Consider the following 27,403-nt stretch of genomic DNA (forward strand, 5'->3'; position numbering starts at 1 on the left):
CAGTAGAAGCCCTAGCACCTCCTCTAGGAAATCATTCTTCTTTTAAGTAATGCGCAATTGAAAAGTATGTGTGGGTTACATGCTGTTAGGCGCTAGGCATTTTAACTATGAATTAACTCATAATCCTCAAAATAAATCTGGCGTGTAGAGAGAGGTTCTTGTTTCAATTAGAAAAGTAATGCTTGGAGAGACTATGATTTGCCCAAGGTCACTGCCAATAGATGACTGGATTAGAACCAGGGTATGTTTGAATGCAAAGTCTAGGCTCAAAAAGGGGCCTCAGTGGCTCCTACTAGACTGGTTATCTTAAGGCAAGGAAAACAGAATATGTACCTAATATCTGAAGCCATGCCTAGCGCCCAGCCCAGGCTTGCATCAGTGCTCAACACATGCATGTGTAACTGAACAGAACTGCCCAGAACCTTGGCTCAGGCCTAGTGGGCCAGACCACCCCACAACAGACATCTTCCCAGAATGCAGGGTTTGAGAAGTGCCCTAATGCCCTCTAACGGATGCTGAGTTTGAAGAATCCATCAGTTAAAGGGAGGTGTTTCTGAGTTTGAAGAATCAAACACCTTCCTATTTGATGGGAATCCTGAAAACACTCAACACCAGAGTGAAAGACTTTGGTTTTTTATCTTTATGCCTGACTAAAAGTTAACTCTCATTCTTTCATTCAGCAAATATTTTGTGCTAGTGCATGATACTGCAGATTAATATAGTAGAGGAACTGAGTCTGGGCTAGGAAGAGTCAAAAGAAACTTCCTAAAGGAGCCTGTACCCAAACTGAATCTTAAGAGAGAAGTAGGAACTGGCCAAGTGAAGAAGGATGGGGTCTGGAGGAAAGAGTGAGTGCAAAGGCACAGCACATACAGAATGCCTGCATGCTCTAGAATCCAAAACTCTGTCAGCCAAATTTGAGTTGATGGGAGGACAGCCAAATTGAGATACCTAGGTGGTGGTTGGATTTCAGTGGAGTGGGCAGGGCAAGGGGAATAGAACTGAGAGTCATGATGTCAATGGTAGGAGTTGAAGTCTTGGAAGAAAGAGTAGATAGAAACTTTGTTTTCTGATGAACATTCTGTGAGGAAGTTCAGCAGGGGTTGGAAACATCTTTACCATTTATAAATAAATTATATATAAAATCTTATCCTGCTGTCATGTTTAAGCAACTTATTATGCACAGCACCAGGACATCAATGTAAATTGCATGCCAGTCTTTGCTCTCAGTTTCAAAGGCATTCTTCCCCGCCTGCTGTCTAATCTTTACAAGGAAAGGTTAACTCCAGAGGTCAGGAATCCGAGCACAGAAAACCGGATTGCATCATATTCATTCTACTCAATAAACATTACATAATGTTTAAACTGTTTCTCATCTTTTATTTCTTCATTTTAATGAATATGTCAACACAAAGCCATAAATGAAATCACATTTACACAAAAGTACAGCTAGGGGAAGAAAATTCAAAAGATACAATAATAAAATTAAATTTAAAATGAAATACCCTGTGTATCTGAGTAAGTTGCTTAGCTTCTCCCAACCTTGGTTTCCTCATTTCTGAAACAAAGAGCTTGCTTAACATTCAGGCTCTGAGCCCCACCACCAAATCCTTGATTCGCTGGCTCTGGGTTTGTATGTAACAAGCTTCTGGAGTGATTCTAATGATTAGCCAGAGACAGAGCCTGCTATTCTACACAACTGATTTCCTGTTGCTGCTGTAAAAAATTACCACAAATTTATTGGCTTAAAACAGCACAAATTTATTATCTTGAAGTTGTGGAGGTCACAAGTCTGAAATCAGTTTCACTGGGGTAAAGTCGAGGTGTCAGTGTGGCTGGTTTCTTCTGGAGACTCTATGAGAGTTTGTGTTTCCCTGCCTTTTCCATGGATTCTGTTTCCTCTTCTAGAGGCTACCGACATTCCTTGGTTTGTAGCCTCTTCCTCTATCTTCAAAAAAATGTATCTCTCTGCTTTTGTAATCACATCACCTTTTCTCCTCTTATAAGTCAAATCTCCCTTTGCCTCCCTCTTATAATGACACTTGTGATGACATTTAGGATACACCCAAATAATTAGGATATCTCTCCATCCCAAATTCCTTAATCTTATATGCGAAAGTCTGTTTGGCTAGAAAAGGTAACATTCACAGGTTTTGGGGTTAAGCCATACGTATCTGTCAGAGCGAGCCATTATTCAGCCTACTGCAATAATCTGCAAGTTCTCTTTACAATCTATGTTCTATGTTCCCATCAAGGTTAACTAGAAATATTAGACTCTTTTTCCACAGAAAAAAAAAATGTAGCAGTAGTTTCATCTCTCCCCTGACTCCTCTCTCTTTCCTTCATGCCCAGTAAGAGGAAGTGAGGTGCACCATCTGTTCATCTCATCAGGTGTTACCTAGAATCAGAGTCAGGAGAAAGCACCTCATAAAACTACTCTGACAAGTAAACCATATCCTGGGGACCAGGTGAGAATTAAAAAGCTGTATACTGGTAAGCTGCCAAAGAACTGATGGTACTAAAGTCACATGGAGCTCAGAAATTTATTCTTGCATTTAGAAAGTATGCATATAATTCTCTTGAAAAGAAATCATATTTTTCTGTCGGATCAAATTATTCAGAAATCTGAACTGTAGAAAACATACAAACACACTTGCTTAATGTTAGGTTTTCAGTCTTATTTTTGTACCCAATATACTTTTACATAGGCACTGAACCAGCTGGAAATGAATGCTTGGATTTTCGCAGCTGATAAAAGCAGAGTTCAGATTCTGTCCTTGAGCTCAATGTCTGGAGAAAGCAGCTGCGAATACTGCTTCCTTAATTCAGATGCCTTTGGCAGTGAGGGACATGGCATTTTAAAGCTGTAATAAACTCATCTGTAATTTTTCTCTCAGGGGATCAGAAAAACCAATCGATTTGATAGTGACTCAGCAGTTTTCACCTTCCTCTTTAGCCAATGCACTGCAGCTAAGATTGAGAAACGGATTCAGAACTCACACCTCTTGGTGCTTGGTGGCTCCCTTCCAAACCACCAGCTGTTCTTTCTACTTTCTTTTCTATTTTTTAAAGCACAGTCTGAATTAAGGGCTTCAGAAACATATATACTAGCTCTTGTTGCAAACACATAACCCTGAACTCTCTTCTGAGGCAAGCAGTTACAAAGAATGGGGAAGGTTAATGAATAAATCCACCGGTGCCTGCCAGAAAGCTCAGCTGTACTCCAGCCTTCTTTCCTCTCTTGCAGAGAGAAACAATGCGGCAGTTGAACAAAGCGAAGGCACTGTAATGCCCAGTGGCTTCAGTCATAGGCTGGTCTAAAATTCCATTTCACAGAATTGAAGATAATTTGGGGTTATTACCAATTCTCAGCAGCTCAAATTCAATCCCGTTGATGGTGAGCATGGGGTTCATTTTGAGAGAAGAAAATTGGATGCAGCGGAGAATCAGAATGCTGGATGGCCTCTGCCATTTCCCCAAAGATATCCTAACTGCATGCTGCTGCTTTTAACAAATCAGTATATAGCTTAGTATTTTTTGTGATGACAAATTTTCAAATATGCAAAATATTGAGTCTGAAGGCAAAAAGAATCATTTCACTTCCATTGCTTCCCAGGTCATAACATTCACATCTGATATTTCTTCCAAATATAGACTGTTGTTGGCCTGATCATCACTCACACATCCAGGCTTGTTACATCTCCATGCTGCTGAGCACTCTGGAGGGCCTACCCTTCACCTGCTTCCACCCTTCTTATATCTCTTAAGGAGATGTGTTCAGATGGTGGCATTTCACTCGCTGAGCAAGACTGCACTTTCATTATCCTGGGCTAAAATCAATTGGTATTTAAGTTAGAGCAAAGAGGCTTCTAACCCTATTTACAGCAGCACACATACACTTATATTAGAATTGGCTTTAAGTGAAAAACTCAATCAATCAATAGATTTCCACTGATTACTTTCTCTGACCCAAGACTGCCATAGTCCCACCTTCATGCAGCTTCTAGGCTAGCAAAAGAGCCAGACAGTGCACAAGAACTCTCAAGTGTGTTGAGTGTTGTAAGAGTAAGTTTCAGGAGCTCCCCGTGACTTAACCTTGCTGAGAAACCTTTTAACTTTTGTTTCCTCTGGGAGTGAAGTGAAGAGATGGCAATCAGAGTAGGTTTCATTGTATCATTGTGAAAAGATTCTGGGCTAGCATGTCTCCTGAAGGCCACCCATATCTTTAAACTTTATTTTCATGCATTCACACAAATATAGATGTGTTCCATAGGTGAGGCAGATAGCAGAGGCTTCTGCCTGCAGCAAGGCTAGTTTGCAGAGGGTTTTGCTGTCAGGGGTTGGACCCACACATCTCTTCCTAGATGGTTTTTCTTTTTTTTTCCAGAGTTTGAAAGGGAAATGGAGTCTCAAGTTCAGGGAGGTTACAGTGTAGACCCATAAATCAGCTAAGTACAGCTAAAGGTGGAGAGGTCTATGCAATATCCAGCACTCTTCTGATTAATTGGAAGTCTTTAAAATTCACAGAAAGCATATTGTCTTCCCTAAATGATTCATATGTCAAGACACAGTAAAGATATTATACATAGAACGTCATACACAAACGTATGTCTATATAGAAATTCTTACATTTGTGGACTGCCAACTTTGTGAAATGCTCTTTAAATCCTACTAATGGTGGCATTTATGTCTTTGTCACATACAGTACATTTCTGGATTTGGGAATGAGTGTGCTTCAGAGGATCCTCGCTGCCCAGGTTCCCTGCCAGAAGGACAGGTACAAGCAAATAACGTGCTTAGAAGAGCTCTGAATCCTATTCCTGGATCACTAGCTTTCAGGCCAAAGTGCCTCCACCCACTGTGGCTCTTCCAGTCTAGCCTGTGAACTGTCTAGGGGTTTCCCAAGTCATAGGGGCAATGAAGATACAGAGCAATGACAATACAAAGATTAAAATTGGATTGGTGGCACAGCAGCCAATCCAAACTAGTAAAATTAACTGTAGGGTTTCCAGTAGGATTCCCAAAATCCAGGGTTAAGGGGAATTCCTCATATTCCCCTTGAGCACCATGGATGTGACAATTATGAGAAAATAACAAGATGCTTTAACATGTATGCACAAAGATGTTCATACTATTGCTGGTTAGAAAAGCAACAACACAGTAAACAAAATATTTTCAAAACTTTTTGAAGGCTGTATCATGGCATAAAAAATCCTCATGGTATAATGTTTTCTTAAAAAAAAAAAAGAAAAAAAGCGTGATTATTACAGGATTATACGTATCATAGCGTCACAATTTTGGAGGTTAAGAATGCGAGGAAAAATACCAACATGTTAACACTCTGTTATTTCTGGTTGTGAGATAATGGGTGATATCATATAGTTTATACATTTTCTACAATAAGTATATATTACTTTTATAATCGGGGGGCAAGTCACATCAGAAGTCGTTACAAGAAACATATTGGGTTGGACATGGTCATGTGCAGTGGCCCAGAGTATCCCCATCCCCCTACTGAGTTGGTTGGTGGGAAGGTGGGATGCTTTTGGAGTAATATTGTTTATTGCATCCTTTATTTCAGAATAATCCTCAGGTCTGCCCCTACAATCTCTACGCTGAGCAGCTCTCAGGATCGGCTTTCACTTGTCCACGGAGCACCAATAAGAGAAGGTACAAGGATTAGATGAATTCTGACCTGTAGACTGTGGGAACTATGACAGGGACTTTGTGCTGCCTCCTTCCCCTGGGCCACAGCCTCCCAGAGTTGCCCAAGATCCTGCTTCTTATAGGCTATGGTCTGGGTCATAGTCGGAAGAGAATGGACTTCCTCCCAGCTAGCACCAAGTGACTACTGGAAGAAGGTGAAGGAAAACTGCACAGAGCCGGGAAAATACACATGTCCAGTTCCATTTACAAATTATCTCTTATACTCAGAAGAAAATATTCCTAATAGTTTGGCCTTCTTCTAAAGACTGTCCTGTTGAGTTTTGGCTTGGGGTTTACCTGTTTTGTTTTTGTTTTGTTTTATAATGACAAAGTCACAATTAGGGAAGATTCAGAGCAATATCTCTCTCAGCTGACTAGAGGTATGGTCTTTGCAAGAAAATGTTGGGTAATCCAAGCTTGGATAGTTAAAAGTCATGTATTAAGGCCCACTGTGGTTTGAATTAATAAGGTTTTTATTCTGAAATTTGCCTTTGCTAGAAACCATCATTTTCATTAACATAGTATGCCATGTTCCATGTTTGCTGTAATGCTACATCCAGGTCAATGAACATGATCCCTTGATTAACTCAGGTTGGATGCAGTATGTGTTATAGTTTTGGGAGGCAGTAAGTGTTGTGATTTAAACAAATGGTGTCTAGTTATAGAAATTTTAGGCTAAGGCATTTGTGAAGAGGAATGCTGCTGATACCAGAGACTTGGAGAGAAGGGCTTGTGGTCTTGTACTGCTTATTAGGGCAGCCTGGGTTTATCTCCACAGATCCTTCTGAGAAGCAAATGAGATAGTAAGTACAAAACTATAATGGACCAAACAAATGATAAAGATTGCACGGTTTAATCATGGCCACCCTGGAGGCAGGCCCCCTGAGTATAAATCCTGGCTCCTTTTCCAGCTGTGTGGCCTTAGGTAAATCATCTGCCCCCTTGGATCCTCTAGTTCTTCATTCGTAAAACAAAGATAATTATAGTACCTATTTCATAGCTGTGGTGAGGATTAAAAGAAAGGATGTGTGTAAAGCACATTATCTTAGCTTAGCACATTGCCCGGTACATGGTTAGTGTTCAGTTAATGCTAGTTATTGTCATAATAACTATCATTAAGTATTGCCATCATAGCAGAGTTTCTGCCTCATTTCCAGGGTATCTCTAGGAGGCTGTCAAGAGAACTGGGCATGATATATGGCAGGTGCTATGTTACAATGTCAGTATCAACAGTGCTTTTCTCTCAGTAGATATGTGAGTGGAAAGAGGAAGAGATAGAGAAAGTTTTCTATACATGTCAAAAATCAGGGGACAATTCCATCACTATTTAATTCTCTCTCCCTCTCTCTCTCTCTCTCTCTCTCTCTCTCTCTGTAAGCCCAAATAGACAGGGTAAGGTAAGCACACAGATAATTCTGTCCATTCTAATTTATGACAACCTGGCCTCTATGACTATGTTCTTGACTTTGTGGCCCTTTCCCTAACAGGCCACCTGGTCTCCAGATTCTGCTGCCTGTCCCCATTATTCAGCAATATCTTCAGCCAGCAGGAGCTGAGCTTTGTTCCAGGAGGCTGAAAAGGAGCTGTTGGCATTTCATTAAGAAGCTGGCACTGTTCCCTGAATCAGAATTAAATCTCTGTTCAGGGCAATGTAGTGCTGCCTGGGGAGTTTTATAAACTCAGCTAAAAAATAAGGGATACTAGGTATGGCTCACCCATCTCTTTAGAAGAACTCTTCAAAGATAGCCACAAGAATTGTGTAGAAATGCTTTCCACTCAAAATCTCCAGTGGGAAGATGGGACCAGTCCCATCCAAAAGTAGGCCAGCCTGAAATTCTTAGTTACTACTCATCTGAACCACAGCATGCAGGGCCACCACAAAACTATTAAAGAGTCTGTCTACCTACCTACCTACCTACCTATCAAGGATTAATTTTTATCAGATTAGCTAGTTGATTGATCCCTTGGGTCTCAAAAAGGCAAGAGTGAGGAGAGAGAATTTGGAAAATGTGGACCATGATAAAAATTCAGAAGATTAAGAGAAGAAAGGCAATTTAACAAATGTCTAATAAGCCAGCACCTCCTGTATGCCAGGCATTTTTGGTACACAAACTCTTTGAGTCCTCACAACAATCTTAGGAGACAAGGATGAAGAACATAAGGTTCAAGAAGTTTAGTAACTCTCCCAGAATCACACAGGTGGTTCCAAGACATACACACATGCTCTGAACTTCATATACTGGGAGCTGGAGAGGCTTAGTAAGACCAAGGTCCGAGGTCACGTCATGAAGAGATGGAGTAATCAAATGGAAACTAAACAGATGTAGCCCATTTTCCCCCAGATGGCTCAATGTTGGGCCAGGCCAACTCAACCCACTGAGATAGACTGTCCTTGGGCTTAAAAGGGCCAGAGCCTGTTGATTCAGGTCTGGTCTTCCATTGTCCTTCTGTATTTTGTCAGTGTAGTAGCCTCTGAAAGGACTTGGGTCCCTCTTAGTGAGTTTCAATGTCCTTTCCAGCTTCTGGAAGGTTCTCATCCTGGTGTCCTTTAGGATTCCTTTACAGAGTCTTCTTCCCTTCCTGAAGCCTGAGATCTGGTCCTGGTAGAGAGGACACGTTTTAAAAAGAAAAGAAAGAAAAACAAATAAAGGCATAAATGTACTACAATAAAACGTGGACATACAGTCTTAAAATTTTGGAGTACAGAGGCGTTAATTTATTTTTATTTTATTATAAGTTCTGGGGTAAAGGTGCAGGATGCGCAGGTTTGTTACATAGGTAAGTGTGTGCCCTGGTGGTTTGCTGCACCTGTCAACCCATCACCTAAGTATTAAGCCCAGCATACATTAGCCATTTTTTTAAGCTCTCCCTCCCCCAACTCCCACCCCTCAACAGGCCCCAGTGTGTGTTATTCCCCTCACTGTGTCCATGTGTTCTCATTGTTCAGCTCCCAATTATGAGTGAGAGCATGTGGCATTTGGTTTTCTGTTCCTGCTTTAGTTCGCTGAGAATATTGGCTTCTAGTTCCATCCATGTCCCTGCAAAGGACATGATCTCATTCCTTTTTATGGCTGCATAGTATCCCATGGTGTATATGTACCACATTTTCTTTATCCAGTCTATCATTGATGGGCATTTGGGTTGATTCTATGTCTTTGCCATTGTGAATAGTGCTGCAATAAACATATGTGTGCATGTATCTTCATAACAGAATGCTTTATATTCCTTTGGGTATATACCCAATAATGGGATTGCTGGGCCAAATGGTATTTCTCATTGTTGGTCTTTGAGGAATCACCACACTGCCTTCCACAATGGTTGAACTAATTTACATTCCCACCAACAGTGTAAAAGCATTCTTATCTCTCCACAGGCTCTCCAGCATCTGTTTCTCTTATAAATTAGTATCAAAAAGACAGACCCAATAGAAAATGATAAAGGACTTTTACAAGTAATTCATAGAAAATCTATAGAGAGCCAATCAACAAATGAATAGACTTGTTTTTTGGAAATATTTTGTATTTTATAACTCCTAATAAAGGAAATACAAAATAAAATAAGATACTATTTTTCACCTAAAACACTAAAATTTTTAGCAATACTCCAGATTTGTGAAGATGTGGGTGACCAGGCACTCACACATGGTTAGTATGATAATAAAGTATTAAAATGATCTGACAATTTTGCTTAGAAATGCATTGGATGTATCTGAAAGAATATGTAAGAAATATATAAGAAAATCATTAAGCTCTGATGCCTCTGAGGAATAGCCCTGAAGAAACTGAAGGAGGAAGGCACCATTTACCTTTCAGGACTTTTTTAATTACTTGAATTATTTTTACCATTGGCATGTATTACTTTTATGATTTTAAAGGAGAAAATTGATTTATTATTTCAAAAATAACAACGATACCACCCATATTCTCTCAAGCTACATAGAACTCGTTGTTCTTGCCTTCCAGAGCAGGGACTAGCATCCTATGAGACACATAAGCTGATGTTTCTCTATGGATTTTCCTACACAGATACCCACCAAGGTACTTCCCCGCTTCCTTGCAGTTTTTAGAAAAGACAATTCTTCATTTTTTGGCCGCATGGAAATAAGCATGAGTCAAAGTCAATTTGAAACATGATGGGTGGAGTGAAAAGGTGAGAAGAGGCCAGGGCTGTGGGCAGCAGATGGCCATTAAAAAGTAATGCCGTGACATTGCTTCACAGCTTCACACATTAGAGTCCACAGGTCGTTGTTGACTTGCGTGTCTTCCTGATGGTACTGCCTGAGTCATTCTGTGTATCACTTAAAACATTACTCTAAGGCTTGTATATCTCATATGTTTTCCCTCTAGCTGGCTGTATAGGATTCTACCTTCAGTTTCTCACAAGCCCTTTGAATCCATTGATGAAGGCCATGTCACTCACAACTGGGATGAAGTTGATCCTGATCCTAACCAGGTAACCTGGTCCTGTGAATTGAAGCATATCATGTATCCAAAGCCTTGACTAGAAATACCTAAATAGAATACGATGGTCATTGAAAAAAATAGGTAGCTTTTTAAAGCATTATTTTAATAAATGCTAAAGTGTGTCTGTTTTCTGCTCAAACTGGGGTGGTGTATTAGTCCATTCTTACGCTGCTATGGAGAAGTAACCAAGACTGGGTAATTTATAAAGGAAATATTTTTAATTGACTCACAGTTCTGCATGGCTGGGGAGGCCTCAAGAAACTTACAATCATGGCAGAAGGAGAAGCAGACACATTCTTCTTCACATGGCAGCAGGAGAGAGACATGTTAAGCGAAAGGGGGAAAGTCCCTTATAAAACCATCATGTCTTGTGAGAACTCACTAGCATGAGAACAGCATGAGGGTAACCATCCCCATGATTCAACTACCTCCCACTGTGAGGGTCCCTCCCACAAAACATGAGGATTATGGGAACTATAATTCAAGATGAGATTTGGGTAGGGACACAGCCAAACCATATGAGGTGGGAATTTTGGAGCTGATTGATTGATTATGTATATACATATTGTTAAAAGAAAAACCTTAGACAAATCTAATTTAACAGAATTTAATTGGGTAAAGGCCAATTCACAAATTGTTCTACCTGAGCCAGGATAGGTTCTGAGAGACTCCAGCACAGATACTAGTAGAAGACGATTTATGGACAGAAAAAGGAAAGTGATGTACGGAAAACAGAAATGAGGTACAGAAATAGCCAGATTGATTGCAGCTCAGCATATGACTTTCTTGAACACAGCTTTAACGGTGTGTCACAATGATTGGCATAAGAGTAGGTTACACATCCAATTAGGTTATGGTTCACTATGTATGGAGAAACCTTTAGGCAGAACTTAAAATATGTAAGGAGGCAGATTTAGGATAAATTTGATTAACAGCCTGCATATGTGTGTGTGTGTGTGTGTGTGTGTGCGCGCGCGCGCGCATGTGTGTACGTGCACACATAAACTTGTAACTTTCTAGCCTAATGGCATATAGATGGGCACAGGAGTAACTCGGACTTAGTAGAACTGCTCAGGTGAATTGGATGAGTGGAAATTATGTAGGTTGGTCAAAATATCTACATGCTCATAGGTTTTTTTTGTTAATCTAAACTTACCACGAAATACAGAAAACACATTCAATACTGATATCTTTGAAGAGAGGCCTTTGAAATCTGGCATAGGGGTGAGAGTCTTGCTGTCTGGGCTGAATTATGTAAGTCTATTGTGGTCACAGATCACTATCACAGTCTCTTCAGACCTAGGACTTCCATTCTTTTTCTAGGTGTTTCCTCTTTTTGGTCTAGTAATAGTGGGCTTTTTCTCTGCTTCCAGAGTATATAAGATAGAATGAGACAGAACCAGTACTATAGCAATGAGATAGACCCAGTGCTATAATGGACTGAGCTCTCTTTTTTTTTAACCTTCTGAGAACCCCAGTGTATTGCCTTTGTCCCCGAGTTTAGGTACATGTCGCTGATAATAGGTATGTAAGGCAGGAAGAAAAACAGACCTGGGTTTGCATCCCTGCCCCCCTACTTACTAGCTGTGTCTTAAGCTATGATGTTTCAACTCTAAAATGGGATGATAACATCTACCTTGCAGTGCTATTGTGAAGATTATGAGAGAATAGGTGTGAACCTGCTTTGTACAATGCCTGGCATGTGACAGGCAAGAACCATGATTCTGATACAGCTGTTTATATTTACCTGAATTTACATTATTCAGGTAAATTTATTTCTACATTTGATATTATGTTTTACTCTGAAGTCGTCTTCTGCCATCTTTCCCTCCCTCCTACTCTCTCTCTCTCTCTCTCTCTCTCTCTCCCCCTCCCTCCCTCTCTCCCTACCCCCACTTTCCACAGCCCAAGGAAATCTCCTGCTTCTCCTTTGTTTACCAAGACATTTTGTCTATACCTGCAAATATCCCTCCCCTAAGTGCTTAGACTTTTTATAAGACAAAAGTCGAAATAATTTATAGACACTTTTGGTTTCCTGCCCAGTTCTCTCTCTTGTCTTAATTATGGAAATCTCAGCAAAGTAAGCGTCTGCTTGTATGCTACCACCCCTCTCTACCAGGGACAGGAAGGGAGGGAGGCATTTAGGGTGGAAAAATGTGAATTGGTGTTTAAAATATTGTCTACCTCATAGCCACTTTGAAACTAAGACATTTAGTCTAAATAATGACCCTTAAACTTGCATGAAGTTTAATGCATAAAGCAGACATCCTCCCTGGTCCCTAGCTGGCCTATATGTTGCCTTCAAGCACATTGCAAAATGCAGCCCCTATTCTAACCCCCAATCCCTCAGACTCTGTCCCCGACACAAAGGGACACAGGCTGGGCATTCAGCTCCTCCCTTTCCCCTTCAGTCGGACAAGGCCCTTGTGCAGGGCACAACCTGGGGACCCTGACTTCACCTCATTCTTGAGTCTCATGTGGGTTCAAGTAATATGGGTATAGTAATTATGTATATAAAGTTAACTGAATGAGGGATTATAAGATAAGTCCATGGGCAGATTTGGAGAATTTAAATTATTGTTTATTTCTAATAATAAATAATTATTTATTATTATTTTGCTTCAAGATAGCAATCAAATCACTAGTAGTTGACAGGGTAGGCTGGGGAGTTCCAGGGCTCCTCCCTGCTCATATCAATCACAATTGTCTAATCCTCTCAACCTTAATAAATCTTCATAGATTTGTTTGTAGTTGTGTGGACGACAGTGGAGCCACATTTTTATATAGTTTAATTTGGGTGAGGGATTAGGTTTTAAACCTAACCTTTAAGGAAAATGTGTGATGTGTAATATGCTCAGTAATATTCCTTTATTATATATTATTATTTCCTTGACTATCATTGCCACATTTTATTTAACATGAATACACCCTTTCATAGGAATTATTTTGGAGTTTGGGTGACATATCCAGGGAAGATAACCTTGTTCTAAGAGAATTTTTCTAGCTTTTTTTTTTTTTTTTTTGAGACAAGAGTCTCACTCTGTTGCTCAGGCTGGAGTAAAATGGTGTGATCACAGCTCACTACAGCCTTGACTTCCCAGGCTCAGATGATCCTCCTACCTCAGCCTCCTGAGTAGCTGGGAGTACAGGTATGCACCACAATGGCTGGCTAGTTTTCTGTATTTTTGGTAGAGACAGGGTTTCACCATGTTGCTCAGGCTGGTCTCGAACTCCTGGACTCAAGCGATCTGCCTGCCTGAGCCTCCCAAAGTGCTGGAATTACAGGTATGAACAACTGCACCCAGCTTAGCTTTGTCTGATTATATCAGTAACATATACTTATAAAAACTCAAAAATATTGTAGAAATTAATAAAATATTACTGGAAGTCTCCCATCATAAGTGAGAGTCACGTATATAAGTTGTACATGTTAATTCATTATTTCATAAATAGTTGACAGACATTTTGACAAGAAGTCTGAAGCAACTGGATTAAGAAGCTTGAATTAACACAAAGGCATCAAAATAGCTGTATCAGGGCGGGCATGGTGGCTCATGCCTGTAATCCCAGCACTTTGGGAGGCCAAGGCAGGTGGATCACCTGAGATTGGGAGTTCGAGACCAGTCTCACCTGAGGTCAGGAGTTCGAGACCAGCCTGACCAACTTGGAGAAACTCCATCTCTACTAAAAATACAAAATTAGCCAGGCATGGTGGCGCATGCCTGAAATCCCAACTACTCAGGAGGCTGAGGCAGGAGAATCGCTTGAACCCAGGAGGCGGAGGTTGTGGTGAGCCCAGATTGCGCCATTGGACTCCAGCCTGGGCAACAAGAGCAAAACTCCGTCTCAAAATAATAATAACAATAATAATAATAGCTGTATTAGAAGTTTCTGCTTGTTTTCTAGTAGACTGTCAGCCCATATTTGTTCCCCTTCTCCTCACTTCCCATGTTTCCCATCCTAACCTATGGTTAGAATGGCTTTGCTTTTGTCCTTGAGCTTGTTGCCTTTCTCCTGTTTTGAATTCCCTGAACACTTTCTGTTTGGTAGCCACCAAATGAATTTCTTCTCCAATATCTTCCCTGTTCCTTTGAGATCTTGTCTTCACACACACTGGGAGAGATGTGCCTCAGAGTTCAATAGTGTCTCGGTGTCTCTGTGAACACTGGCTCCATCCAGGTAGCAGTTTATGATCTTTCTGACTTGTGACCTCTGTCACCTGCCAACTACTTCTCTTTCCCTGATAAACCCTGGCTGTTCTTGCAAAATCTACCCTTTTGTCTTTTCATTTTTCTTCTTTACACATTAATATCTCTTTCCAATTTTATACTTCATTATTTAACCACAGTATTTTGCATTCATCACTTTCTCCCTCATAACCTCCTCCAAATATGTACTCCAGACTCTCAGCAAGAAAGGCTGAGAAAATTATATTTAGGTACCCCTCTGACAGTCCTTCCCAGCTGAAGCCTGTGTGATAGGCATGTCTTCAGCTGTCATAGACCAAATCCAATATTGCATCAGCCTCACCAAATATCCACATTAGTCATCTCTGGGAATTTGAAGACCTGAGAATTGCCTGATGTGTCCTCGTGTTTAACGTTTAGTCCCAAAGACTGCATCATGCAATATGCTGTCATCACTGTCATCCTTGACACCCTCTCAGGAAGACTGGGGGCTGCGCCCCCTAAAGCCTTCATTTTCTTTAGTGTATATTTAATCAGTTATCCCAGAATTAATGTAGCCTCTTTTTGAGTGTATTTAAATTCAGCCTGAGGACATAAATTCAATTCATTATTATCTCACATAGGAAGTATCCCTAATTTTATGTGTCTGCCTCTAATTTCTGAAGTCTCAGAATTTAATGAACTAATCTATATCCATTTTAACCATGATTTTACAGATTTCAGCTGGAATTCCTGAATTAGCATTTCTCTTTAAGGGTCCTTTAAAATTTACTTTTCTTTATTTCATCTCTAACCTCTTGATTGTTGAAAAATCAGATTATTGACTCAGTTGAGACTCAGCTGAGAAAATTACCTCTTGTTTCTTTTTTTTTTTTTGAGACGGAGTCTCGCTCTGTCGCCCAGGCTGGAGTGCAGTGGCCGGATCTCAGCTCACTGCAAGCTCCGCCTCCCGGGTTTACGCCGTTCTCCTGCCTCAGCCTCCTCAGTAGCTGGGACTACAGGCGCCCGCCACCTCGCCCGGCTAGTTTTTTTTTTTTTTTTTTTTTGTATTTTTTTAGTAGAGAAGGGGTTTCACCGTGTTAGCCAGGATGGTCTCGATCTCCTGACCTTGTGATCCGCCCGTCTCGGCCTCCCAAAGTGCTGGGATTACAGGCTTGAGCCACTGCGCCCAGCCTACCTCTTGGTTCTTAACCAGTATAAGACCAAGTAGAAATACCTCAAAGCTAACTAAAGAACATATCATAAAATGCCTTCTGTCTCCAGTACATGCAAATTATAAAAAAATGTTTCAAAACAATACACCCTTACAGGGTATTTGCTGTCTAATTTGTCAAACTTTCCAGGTTTTACCATCCTGAAATCCCCTTACCTCCATGAATGTCTTGGATTTTCCTGCCTCTCTTGCCCAAGTCTCTCCTATTCACAGCCAGACTCCTTGAGAAATAATCTAAACCCACTGTATCACTTCCATTCACTCTTTAACCCTATGAAATTCAGCCTGCCCAGATGACTGTATTGAAAATATTTATACCCTCTTTGCACAATAGTGCGTCACTCTCTAATTAATACATATTTTTATTTAAAAAATAAAAGTGTCAATGCCCAATAATTCCACTAACACAGAGTTAACAACTTTTAATGTTTTGGGTTCTTTCAAGCCTTTTCTTTTTGTACCTATATGTAAATAAATAAGTCCTAGGCTCCCTTGTAGCCAGTAACCAAAAGTAATTTAAAATAATATCTGGCCAGGCACAGTGGCTCATGCCTGTAATCCCAGCACTTTGGGAGGCCAAAATGAAAGGTTCACTTGAGTCCAGGAGTTTGAGACCAGCCCTGGCAACATAGCAAGACCCCGGCTCTACAAAAAAGTGAAAAAAAGTAGATGAGCATGGTGGCAAGCACCAGTAGTCCCAGGCACTCAGGAGGCTGAGGTGGGAGGACTGCTGGAGCCTGGGAGGTCATGGCTGTGGTGAGCCCTGTTCATGCCAATGCACTCCAGCCTGGGCAACAGTGTGAAACCATATGAGAAAGAAAGAAGAAAGAAGGGAAGGGGAGGGGAGGGAAGGGGAGGGGAGGAGAGGGGAGGGAAATCTTTACTTGCTTTTCCTGAAAACATTAAAGAGTATCCAATATATGACCCACAGCAACACTTTTTAAAATCCCCTTTTTCCAGTTTTTCCCAGACCCCAACCCTCTCACATCTGTCTTCTCTCACCTCACCTCACCTCTCACCTTCCCCAAGCTCTTCATGCCTTGTCAACATTGATTGTTGACCTCTGTCTTCCTCCCTGTACATTCTGCCTCAAGAAAATGATTCCTGCACTGTAGATCCCCTATCCCCTTTGGCTGGGAGACACACACACACATAACACTGACCTCCATGTCTATACTAGAGTTCAAGGGACTCCAATGAGAATAGGCAAATCTAAATTTCCTGTAGAGATCAGGGAAGGGAAGAGGAAGAGGCTGTGAATACACTTATAATAGTGCTTTTAAAAAAAAAAAAATCAGTTACATATATATTTACTATAATTAAGCTCATGGTGTAAAGCAGTTTTAAATTGTTTTTATTTAAATATCATATTTTGCACCTTCTTCCATGTCTTTTTAAACTTCTTGAGTGTAGATAATTTTTGATATTATATTAAAATCCAATAAATGTTTATAACACAATTCCTATATTGTGAGATATTTGAATTTTTTCCATTTTTGCAATTATGTAGTAAATCCACGTTAAATATAATCCTTTTCTCCTCAACATCCCAGCCTGGAACAACTGACCTCCTTCTTTTCTTCCTGAATCTCCCTTTTTCCCTGGGTTCCATGACATTGCATGATTCCTAAACCTGCAAAATAAGTGGCCTTCAAGGTCTTGAACTAGACTCTTGGTATAGTTTGACTGTGCTCCCACCCAAATCTCATCTTGAATTCTCACTTGTTATGGTAGGGACCTGGTGGGAGGTAGTCTATCTGCACAAGCTCTTTCTTTGCCTGCTGCCATCCATGTGAGACATGACTTTCTCCTCCTTGCCTTCTGCCATGATTGTAAGGCTTCCCCAGCCACTTAATTGGAACTGTAAGTCCAATTGAACCTCTTTCCTTTATAAATTACTCCGTCTCGGGAATGTCTTTATCAGCAGCGTGAAAATGGACTAATACAACTCTCACCTCCCCCTTATCATCATCTCTCCTCTGAGAGAAGCGGAAGTACTTACTGTCTCGCTTCTCCTCCCCTTCCTTACTGTCTTTCTTATCCTCCGCTTTTCTTCTCCTTCTCTTCAGCCCAACCTTCCCCTTCCCCTCTGTATTTGTCTGCTAGAGCTATCATAACAAAAAGATACTGGGTGGCTTAAGCAAAAGAGATTTATTTTCTAACAGTTCTGGATTCCAAGATTGAGGTATCAGCAGGGTTGCTTTCTTCCGAGGCCTCTCTCGTTGGCTTGTATCTTCTCCTTGGCTCCTCCCATCATCTTCCTTCTGTGTCTATAGCCAAATTTCCTCTTCTTACAAGGACAGCAATCATATCAGATTAGGGTCCACTCTAGTGACCTTATTTTGATTTAATTATTCCTGTAAAGACTTCATCTCCAAATAAAGTCACATTCTGAAATACAGGGGGTTAGGACTTCAACATATGAATTTGGAGGAGGAATACAATCTAGCCCATAATTCTCTCCTTCTGCTTCTTTTTCCCTCCAAATATCAACTAAGGATTCCCATTCTTTTGGATTCTCTTTGCCTTAGAGATGAAGGGATAGTTGTTGTTGATAAGAAATAACCAAGTGGGACATACTAACAGGAGGAACTCCTTTAGCAATAGAGGATTTTGCTAGCTCACTACACTGAATCAGGTGCCAAGTCCACAGAATGGTGATGCCTGAGTATACATAAGAGTTAACAGGGAACTTGCTGAAAATGTAGATTCCTCAGTTTTGCTCCTCAGAGATCCTAGTTCAGTAGGTCTAAGGTGGTACTCAGGAGTCTCCCCAGATGATTTCCATGCAGGTTGGTGCTGGACCACACTTTATGAAATTCTGCTGTAGAGTGTGCTTTCAGGATCTCTCTGGTTCCTTTTTTCCTTTTCCTACCTCCACCTGGTTCAGACCTCACTTCTTCTTATCTAGACTATTATAATGACCTTCTACCCGATTCATATGTGTTCCCCTGCCTATCCCACACCGTGCTGCCAGAATCAGCATGCTAAATTATCATCCCAAAAATCTTTAAATCTAACTATCACCCACCCCCTCCACTGCCCAGCCAATCCAGTGCAGACTTCCAAGATAAGAGATCAACAGCTCTGATTCACTGTCACAGCCTTTCAGACTCTCCACTCCCTTCCATGTCCCCTACCTATCAGTCACACTAAACCATCATCATTCCAGGACAACTCCCTAAGTTCTCCTGCCTTCATGCTGGATGCTCTTTTATCTACTTGAGATTTCCTGTTCTTCCTTCACAAATATTCACCCATCTAAATCCCACTCATGATTTCTTCATTACGCCCTTTCAATATTTCTCAGAGTATTTAAGATTCTATGGCTCTATAATCTTCATCTGATCTGCAGTATCCAGTACATGCCTTCTTCCAAATAGAATCGCAAGTATTCGTTGAATTTACTCCCTAACAGTTCAGATCCTATCATTCTGTAAATAAACTAGATTGCATTTCTCTAAATGCATTCAGTGGTGTGTTCCAGCATTGCAGTGCACATTCCCCTGCTCAGCCCTTTTGGACAGCTTGCTAGCTCTTTTTACAGTTCATCTCCATCAATTTACATTTCACTTCTTGCAAAGATATTGGAGCTGTCTGCAAACCAGATGATTTCATTGCTTATATCTCTTATTTTCCATATATAAGAATGTTAAATAGGCCCTGTGCCAGGACTCATTCCTGAGGGAACATTTCTATTTACATTTCTCTTCCAAAGTTATTTGCTGATCCACTTCCTTGTTTTTCTATCATGAGGTTTTCACATTTCCAGGATCTTCTGTAATGGATTCCCTGAGGGAAGAGACAATGTCATGTTCACCTCCAGCATCTAGCATCAAATCCAGCACACAGATAGGTTCAATAAATATTGTTTGAAAGAATTAATATAAGGGGATTAGACAAGAACGTTGACCCTGAAGGACCTAAGCAGGGTTGGTGTCCCGGGAATCAGACTGGCCAGGGTGATTCAGCACTGGAGGAACAGTAAACAAAGGTCAGTTTGGAAGACCAGGTACAAGACCATTAAAAGGAGGGAAAGCTTGGGTTTAGGAGCCAAGGAGATCAGGAATAATTTGGGAAACAGGTCAAGACAGGCTAAGATCAAAGGGCTCAGGGTGTAGGTTAGTAAGAGGGGCTGAGAAAGTGTTGGCATCAGTTCTTAGTAGAGAAAATTTAACTGTTCTAAACCATCAGTTTTTTCACTTCTAAAATAGAGATAATAATCATAGGGAGCCTCAGAGAGTTGTTGTGAGAATTAAATGTCATCCAACAAATATTTATTGAGTGACTATTATGTTCTGTACTCTGTGCTAGGTGCTGGGTAACGGATTTAAAGCTCTTGGGTTTACATTCAAGGGCAAGGTCAAATGAGAATCCAAGTTTTTATCCTTGATGGTTCATCTTCATTTGTAGCCTCACAAAAGACTTTTGTTTTGTTTGGTTTGGTTTGGTTTGTTTTTTTGAGACAGAGCCTTGCTCTGTCACCCAGGCTGGAATGCAGTGGTGTGATCTCAGCTCACGGCAACCTCCTCCTCTTGGGTTCAAGCGATTCTCCTGCCTCAGCCTCCCAAGTAGCTGGGATTACAGGTGCCCACCACCATGCCTGGCTAATTTTTGTATTTTTAATAGAGACACGGTTTTACCATGTTGGCCAGGCTGGTTTTGAACTCCTTACCTCAGGTGATCTGCCCGCCTTGGCCTCCCGAAGTGCTGGGATTACAGGCGTGAACCACCTCACTTGGCCTGAAAGACTTTTAGAAATCTAAATTACAGTGACGTGGATCCTCCTTACCTATACTCTTCCTATCACCTCAAAGAACTCCAGTGGATCAACCAAAACCTGATTTCTCTCCACATAATTCATGCTACCTTTTTTTCCTCAAATTTCCAAAGTTTCTGAAGAATTCAAGTGAGCTACTGTTTTATTTTAATACTTCCTATCTTTTTAGTCTGACTGAAACTCACCACCACAAATTACCCTGGGTCTCTCTGCTAACAGCTATTTATACATTGTATTAGTCCATTCTGTTGTAAGGAAATTTCTGAGACTGGGTAACTTACAAAGAAAGGAGGCTCATAGTTCTATAGGATGTACAGGAAGCATAGTGGCTTCTGCTTCTGGGAGGGGCCTCAGGATGCTTCCAATCATGGTGGAAGGCAAAGGGGGAGCAAAGCATCTCAGATGGCAGGAGCAGGAGCAGGAGCAAGACAGAGAGGAGAGGTGCTACACACTTTTAAATGACCAGATCTCATGAGAACTCACTGTCATGAGAACAGCACCAAAAGGATGGTGCTAAGCCCTTTGTGAGAAATCCACCCCCATTATGCAACCACCTCCCCTACTCTCTCTTGGTCCTGCTTTCATCATGCGAGATGCTTCATTCCCTCTTTGCCTTCTGCCATGATTGAAAGCTTCCTGGGCCTCTGCAGAAGCAGAAGCTGCTATGTTTCCTGTACAGCCTGCAGAACTATGATCGAAGCAAACCTCTTTTCTTTACAAATTACTCAGTTTCAGGTCTTTCTTTATAGCAGTGCAAGAACGAACTAACAAAGAAAATTGATACCAAGGAGTGGGACATTGCTATCAAGATACCTGAAAATATGGACATGACTTTGGAACTGGGTAACTGGCAGAGGTTGGAAGAGTGTGGAGGGCTCAGAAGACAGGAAGATGAAGGATAGTTTGGAACTTCCTAGAGACTTGTTAAATTGTTGAAACAAAAATGCCAATAGTGATATGAACAATAAAGTCCAGGCCAAGGAAATCTCAGATGAAAATGAGGAACTTATTAGGAACTAGAGCAAAGGTCACTTTTGTTTTGCCTTAGCAAAGAACTTGACTGCATTGTGCTCCTTCCCTAGGGATCTGTGGAACTCTGAACTTGAGAATGATGATTTAAGGTGTCTAGTAGAAGAAATTTCTAAGCAGAAAAGCATTCAAGATGTGACCGGGCTGCTTCTAACAGCCTATGCCCACATGACCTGAAGTTGGAACTTACATTTAAAAATAAATTTAGATTTGAACTTATATTTAAATTTTAACTTGTATTTAAAGGGAAGTAGAGTGGTTTGGAAATTTTGCAGCCTGGCCATGTGGTAGAAAAGAAAAGTCCATTTTCAGGAGAAGAATTCAAACAGGCTGCAGAAATTTACATAAATAAAATGAGCTAAATGCTGATAGCCAAGACAATGTGGGAAAGGCCTCAAAGGCATTTCACAGACCTTTGGGGCAGTTCCTCCCATTACAGGCCCAGAGGCCTAGGAGGGAAGAATGATTTTGTGGGCCAGGCCCAGGGCTTTGCTACCCTGCATAACCTCAGGCCACTGTTTCCTGCATCCCAGCTGCTCCAGCTCTCCTGTGGCTCAAAGAGACCCAAGGACTGCTTCAAAGGGTACAAGCCATAACCCTTGGTAGCTTCCATGTGGTGTTAAGACTGCAGGTGCACAGGATACAAGAGTTAAGGCTTGAGAGCCCCCAACTAGATTTTAGATGATGTACAGAAAAACTTAAATGTTCAGGAAGAAGCCTCCTGCAGGGGCGGAGTGCTCACAGAGAACCTCTACTAGGGCAGTGTGGAGGGGAAATGTGGGGCTGGAACTTCCACACAGAGTCCCCACTGGGGCACTGCCTAGTGGAGCTATGAGAAGAGGGTTACCATTCTCTAGACTCCAGAAAGGTAGATCCATCCACAGATTGCATCATGCACCTGGAAAAGCCACAGACACCCAATGGCAGCCCATGAGAGCAGCTGCAGGTGCGGAACCCTGCAAAGTCACTTGAGTGGGGCTGCCCAAGGCCTTGGGAGCCCACCCCTCATGCCAGTGTACCCTGGTTGTGGACATGAGATCAAAGGAGATTTTTTTGGAGTTTTAAAATTTAATGACTTCCCTGCTGTGTTTCAGACATACATGGAGCCTGTAGACTCTTTGTTTTGGCCAATTTCTCCCTTTGGGAATGGGAGTATTTACCTAATGTCTATACCCCCATTGTATCTTGGAAGTAACTAACTTATTTTATATTTTACAGGCTCATAGGTGGAAGGGACTTAACTTGTCTCGGATGAGACTTTGGACATTTGAGTTAATGCTAGAATGAGTTAAGACTTTTGGGCACTGCTGGGAAGGCATGGTTATATTTTGACATGTAAGAAGAACAGAAGATTTGGGAGGAGCTAAGGGCAGAATAATATGGTTTGGATCTGTGTCCCCACCCAAATTTCATATCAAATTGTAATCCCTAATGTTGGAGGTGGGGCCTGGCAGGAGGTGATCGGATCTTGGGGGCAGTTTCTCAAGAATGGTTTAGCACCATCCGTGTTGGTACTGTCCTCATGCTAGTGAGTGAGTTCTCATGAGGTTTGCTCATTTAAAAGTGTGCGGCACCTCCCACCTCTCTCTCTCTCTCTCTTTCTCTCTGTCTCTCCCCCCCCTCTCTTTCTCCTGTTCCCACAATGTAAGCCATGCCTGCTCCTGCTTCACTTTCTGTCATGATTGTACATTTCCTGAGGCCTCCTCAGAAGCTGAGCAGATGCTAGCATCATGCTTCCTGTACAGTCTGAAGAACCGTGAGCCAATTAAACCTCTTTTCTTCATAAATTACCCAGTATCAGGTATTTCTTTATAGCAATGTGAGAACAGACTAATATGTACATTATGATGACTATTTCACCTAGAAGTTACTTCAAAATTCTTGGATAGGTGGTACTGACTTCTAATGATATGTCTGTCTATCCTCAGCCAGTGTTGTTGAGAGTACTCAGGTCATCCAATCTAGTTGAGTCCATGGGAAATTTGGAGGGAATCTCAGTAAATTAAAGAATCTCAGTTTTGAACGGGATACTTGGATCATCTAGTTCAACTCCCAGTATTGTAACTGGAAATACTTAGGTCAATTATCTAATATTTCCTTTTCATTTCTGAGTATGAATTTTGAATCTTGATCATCAAGTGTTGACACCAATTCTGTCTTCCTCCTTTGGCAATCTTAAATAATTTTTAATTCTAACTTCGGACACCCTTAAAGATGCTTTCAAATTATTTTTGACCACCACATTTCTAGCAAGTAAAAGTTTATCTTCCAATAGAACTCATAGAATATAGTTGTAAAATATGTGAAGCAATAATATAACTAAAAGGATAAATAGACATATCCACAATTTTAGTTGGAGACTTCAACACCCCTCTCTCAACTGTTGATAGAACGATTGAACAGAAAGTCAGAAAAGATATAGAAGTGATCTACAGAAGTAGCAGGATTGGAAAAAAGTTTTTTTAAAAAAGAAAAGAAATGGAAGTGATGATTTCACACACATATGAAGAACTGACATTTTAGAAATCACCTTTGGACTTTTAGAAATATTTGATTTTCTAGCTATTGCCTGAATGTTATTTTGACTTCCAAAAGATCTCACAGGTCGTGCACAGTGACTCATGCCTGTAATCCCAGCACTTTGGAAGGGCGAAGCAGGTGGATCACCTGAGGTCAGAAGTTCAAGACCAGCCTGGCAACATGGTGAAACCTCATCTCTACTAAAAGTACAAAAACTAGCCAGGCATGGTGGCATACACCTATAGTCCCAGCTACTTAGGAGCCTGAGGCAGAAGAATCATTTGAACCCAGGAGATAAAGGTTGCAGTGAGCCGATATTGTGCCACTGTACTCCAGTCTGGGTGACAGAGCGAGACTCCATCCCAGAAAAAAAAAAATCTCAAAAATTTGCCTTAGTCTTGTTCTTAGCAATGTTCTTAGTGCCTTAGATTTATTCATCTATTCAGTCATTCAACAAATACTAACGCCTACTATAATCAAGCCATTGCTTGGGTGTTACAATTAATTTTATTGTTTTTGAAATGTTTAATAAGTAAATTCTATATAGAAGAAACTATTTAACAAGAGTATATAGTATAAATAAAATGAACTATTTTGAAAAGTTGTAGGACTATATTAGTCTGATCAAGCTACCATAACAAAATACCACAGACTGGGTAGTTTAAACAACAGAAATGTATCTTCTTACCGTTCTGAAAACTGAGAATCCAAGTCCAAGGTTTTAGAAGGCTGATGTCTTGTGAGGGCTCCTGTTTGGTTTAAAGACAGTCCTTCTTACTGTATCGTCACATAGCCTGTCCTCTGAGTGCACGCAGAGAGAGAGGTCTCTTCTTCTTATAAGGCCATCGATCCTATCAGATTAGGGCCGCACATTAATGATATCTTTTAACCTTAAAACCCATCTCTAAACATAGTCACACTGGAGGTTAGGGCTTCAACACACAAATTTGGAAGAGGACACAATTTAGCCCATAACAAGGACTAAATCAGTCAGCAAGCATCCTTTACTTCTTTCAGAGGTTCTTCTCTGGAGAGAATTATGGGACTATAGTTCTCACCCAGCACCCTGTTGTTATGTGTAAGAAAAAAACAAAATTTGGAGAGAGAAAATGGCTTTCCTGAAGATCACAGAGTAAATGGGAACAGAGACAGCAGCAAAAACCAAGTCTTCAGTGCACTGTCCTTTTGGTCTGGCCTAGGATCAGAGAGTTACCGCTCCACAGCCTACAATGAAGCTGCAGCTGGCTGTAATAGATGTTTCTACCATGCACTCCATGGACTCTTCCTATTAATCCTCTGCTCAAATCTCCCTCCTCACACTTACCAAAATATCACATCAGAGCTCCCAACCGAAATCTCTGCTTTCTCTTGTGAGTACTGAGTTTATTAGAACCACCTTGGGGATTTTATTATCCTTCATGATACAGGCCCAGTACGATCTGAATATAGACTCTGCATAATCTTCTGCCATCAGGGCCAACAGATAAATGACTCCTCTCCATATACCATCTCTGTCATTTGGTGGGGATCATTTTTTGCATTAGAAAAGGTTCATCAAGGTCGTTGCTTCTTCCAGATTGTGGGTATTGAAGGTATGCTCCCCTCAATATGAAATGTAGTTGCATTTTCATCCACCACTCCAGGCTCTCTTCTCATGACTTGAGGGCTAATGTGCTACAGAAGACCTTGAAAAATGACCAGCTGAACTGGTCAACCCACCATTCTCTCTGACTCAGTCTTTTCCACTCAAAGAAAACAAAGCCCTTCTCTGAGGGCCAGGACTTTGTTTCTACTCGCAACAGGTTTGTTTGTTCGTTTGTTTGTTTTCTCTGAGACAGAGTCTCACTCTGTTGCTCAAGCTGGAGTGCAATGGTGAGGTCTTGGGTCACTGCAACCTCCACCTCCTGGGTTCAGATGATTCTCCTGCCTCAGCCTCCCAAGTAGCTGGGATTATAGGTGCACACCACCACACCCAGCTAATTTTTGTATTTTTAGTAGAGATGGGGTTTCACTATGTTGGCCAGGCTTGTCTCAAACTCCTGACCTCGTGATCTACCCGCCTTGGCCTCCCAAAATGCTGTGATTACAAATGTAAGCCACCACCCCTGGCCTTACCACACGTATTTTAACATCAGGCAGATGTACAAAGGTATCGTCCCAGTACAACAAACCAGGCAGGAAATCCCCAGATACTGGGATTTCTCGTTATTTCTTTCTTTCTCTTTCTCTCTCTCTCTCTCCTTTCTTTCCCCTTGCTCTTTCTTCTTTTTTCTTGGTCACTTTTTTCCTTAGATTTGTAAATCCTTAGACTTGTACTAATTAATCATTCTTGCTATTTAGTAACTGTCATTGTCACTGCCACATATGGCCCAAGATGCCAGAATTTAGTTGATTGATCAGTTGGTTGGTTGGTTGGTTGGTTGGTTGACTGGGTGGACTTTTCCGAGCGTGATGCTTGGTTCATCAATACAAGAATCACAGAACCTCTGGATTGGGTGTGCTGATTCTTAAAGCCTAGCTGCACATTAGAAGAACTTTTATAAAATATGTCTGGGCCCTACCTTCACAGATTCTGATTTAATTTGGTCTTGGTCTCAAAGGCTGTCCATGTGATTCTCATGGGTGGCCAGGATTGAGAATCTCTGGATAGAGCTAAAAGGTTACCCAGGCAACCATTGATCTGATACTTAAATCCCTTCTACTGGGAAATCCAGAAAGATGACTCTCTCTGGATTTTCTTTCTGAAACTAGGATTCTAGGTATTATAGTCTTCCTAACAATGTTCCTGGGTATAAATACTCTGCTCTGTTACTACAGAAGGAAGCAGCAGGTAATGGTTAGTGGTAGACCAGAACTTCCCCTAAAAAATCCAGCAGCGCTTAGCTGTGGCACTTCCTGATGTCAGGGAAATATCCTCCTAGGTCAGTGGTTCTCAACTGGGAGAAAATTTCCCCCCAAATGATGTTTGGCAATGTCTGGAGACATTTTTGCTTGTTACAACCTGGTGGAATGCCACTGGAGCCTGGTGGAGGCAGGCCATGGATGATGCTAAACATCCCACAATGCACAGAACACCTCCCCACAACAAAGAATTATTTGGTGCAAACTGTCAATAGTGCCAAGGTTGAGAAACCATTTCCTAGATCCTTGCCCTCAGGTCCCCCTATTACATCCCTAAGAGATAACATCCTTAATGAAATTAGTCCTAAAGCATTTCCTTCTTTCTGAAGCATGATTTCAGCACTGTTTCCCAAATCAACATTTTACATCCTTTTTCAGTATCTTAGAATGTAACCATCCTGCTTTGCTTTTAAGAAATGAAGGCTGCTGCCTGTTTATGTCAGAGAGGCAGAGTAATCCCAGGGCTGCCTTTTCCACTTGCTGTTTCCTTTCCCATCTGGCTCCCTCCCTGAAATACAGAATGAGCTGAGCCCTATGACCTGATGGAGGTCCTGCCATGCCCACCTTGACCAGGTGCTGCAGCCAGTGGAGCTAGTCCTCAGGG

At 41.3% G+C, this 27,403-nt stretch overlaps 1 protein-coding gene and 1 long non-coding RNA gene across 2 annotated transcripts in view; one reads left to right on the forward strand and one right to left on the reverse strand.

Moving 5' to 3' along the window:
* Positions 1–27,403, forward strand: part of LOC105470316 (homogentisate 1,2-dioxygenase) — a 56,890-nt gene that overhangs the window by 3,210 nt on the left and 26,277 nt on the right. Inside the window, exons 2-4 of the mRNA XM_011722176.3 lie at positions 4,706–4,777; positions 5,582–5,670; positions 10,053–10,158. Coding sequence (XP_011720478.1) covers positions 4,706–4,777; positions 5,582–5,670; positions 10,053–10,158 — 267 coding nt within the window. The remainder of the gene's footprint in view (positions 1–4,705; positions 4,778–5,581; positions 5,671–10,052; positions 10,159–27,403) is intronic.
* On the reverse strand, positions 8,172–26,635 carry LOC139362045 (uncharacterized). The gene is made up of 3 exons (XR_011620323.1): positions 26,460–26,635; positions 24,587–24,749; positions 8,172–8,306 (listed from the first exon to the last, which is right to left on the reverse strand). It is a non-coding gene; the product is annotated as an uncharacterized lncRNA (long non-coding RNA).

The sequence above is a fragment of the Macaca nemestrina genome, chromosome 2 (genome assembly GCF_043159975.1).
Source record: "Macaca nemestrina isolate mMacNem1 chromosome 2, mMacNem.hap1, whole genome shotgun sequence".
In the NCBI taxonomy this organism is placed as follows: Eukaryota; Metazoa; Chordata; class Mammalia; order Primates; family Cercopithecidae; genus Macaca; species Macaca nemestrina.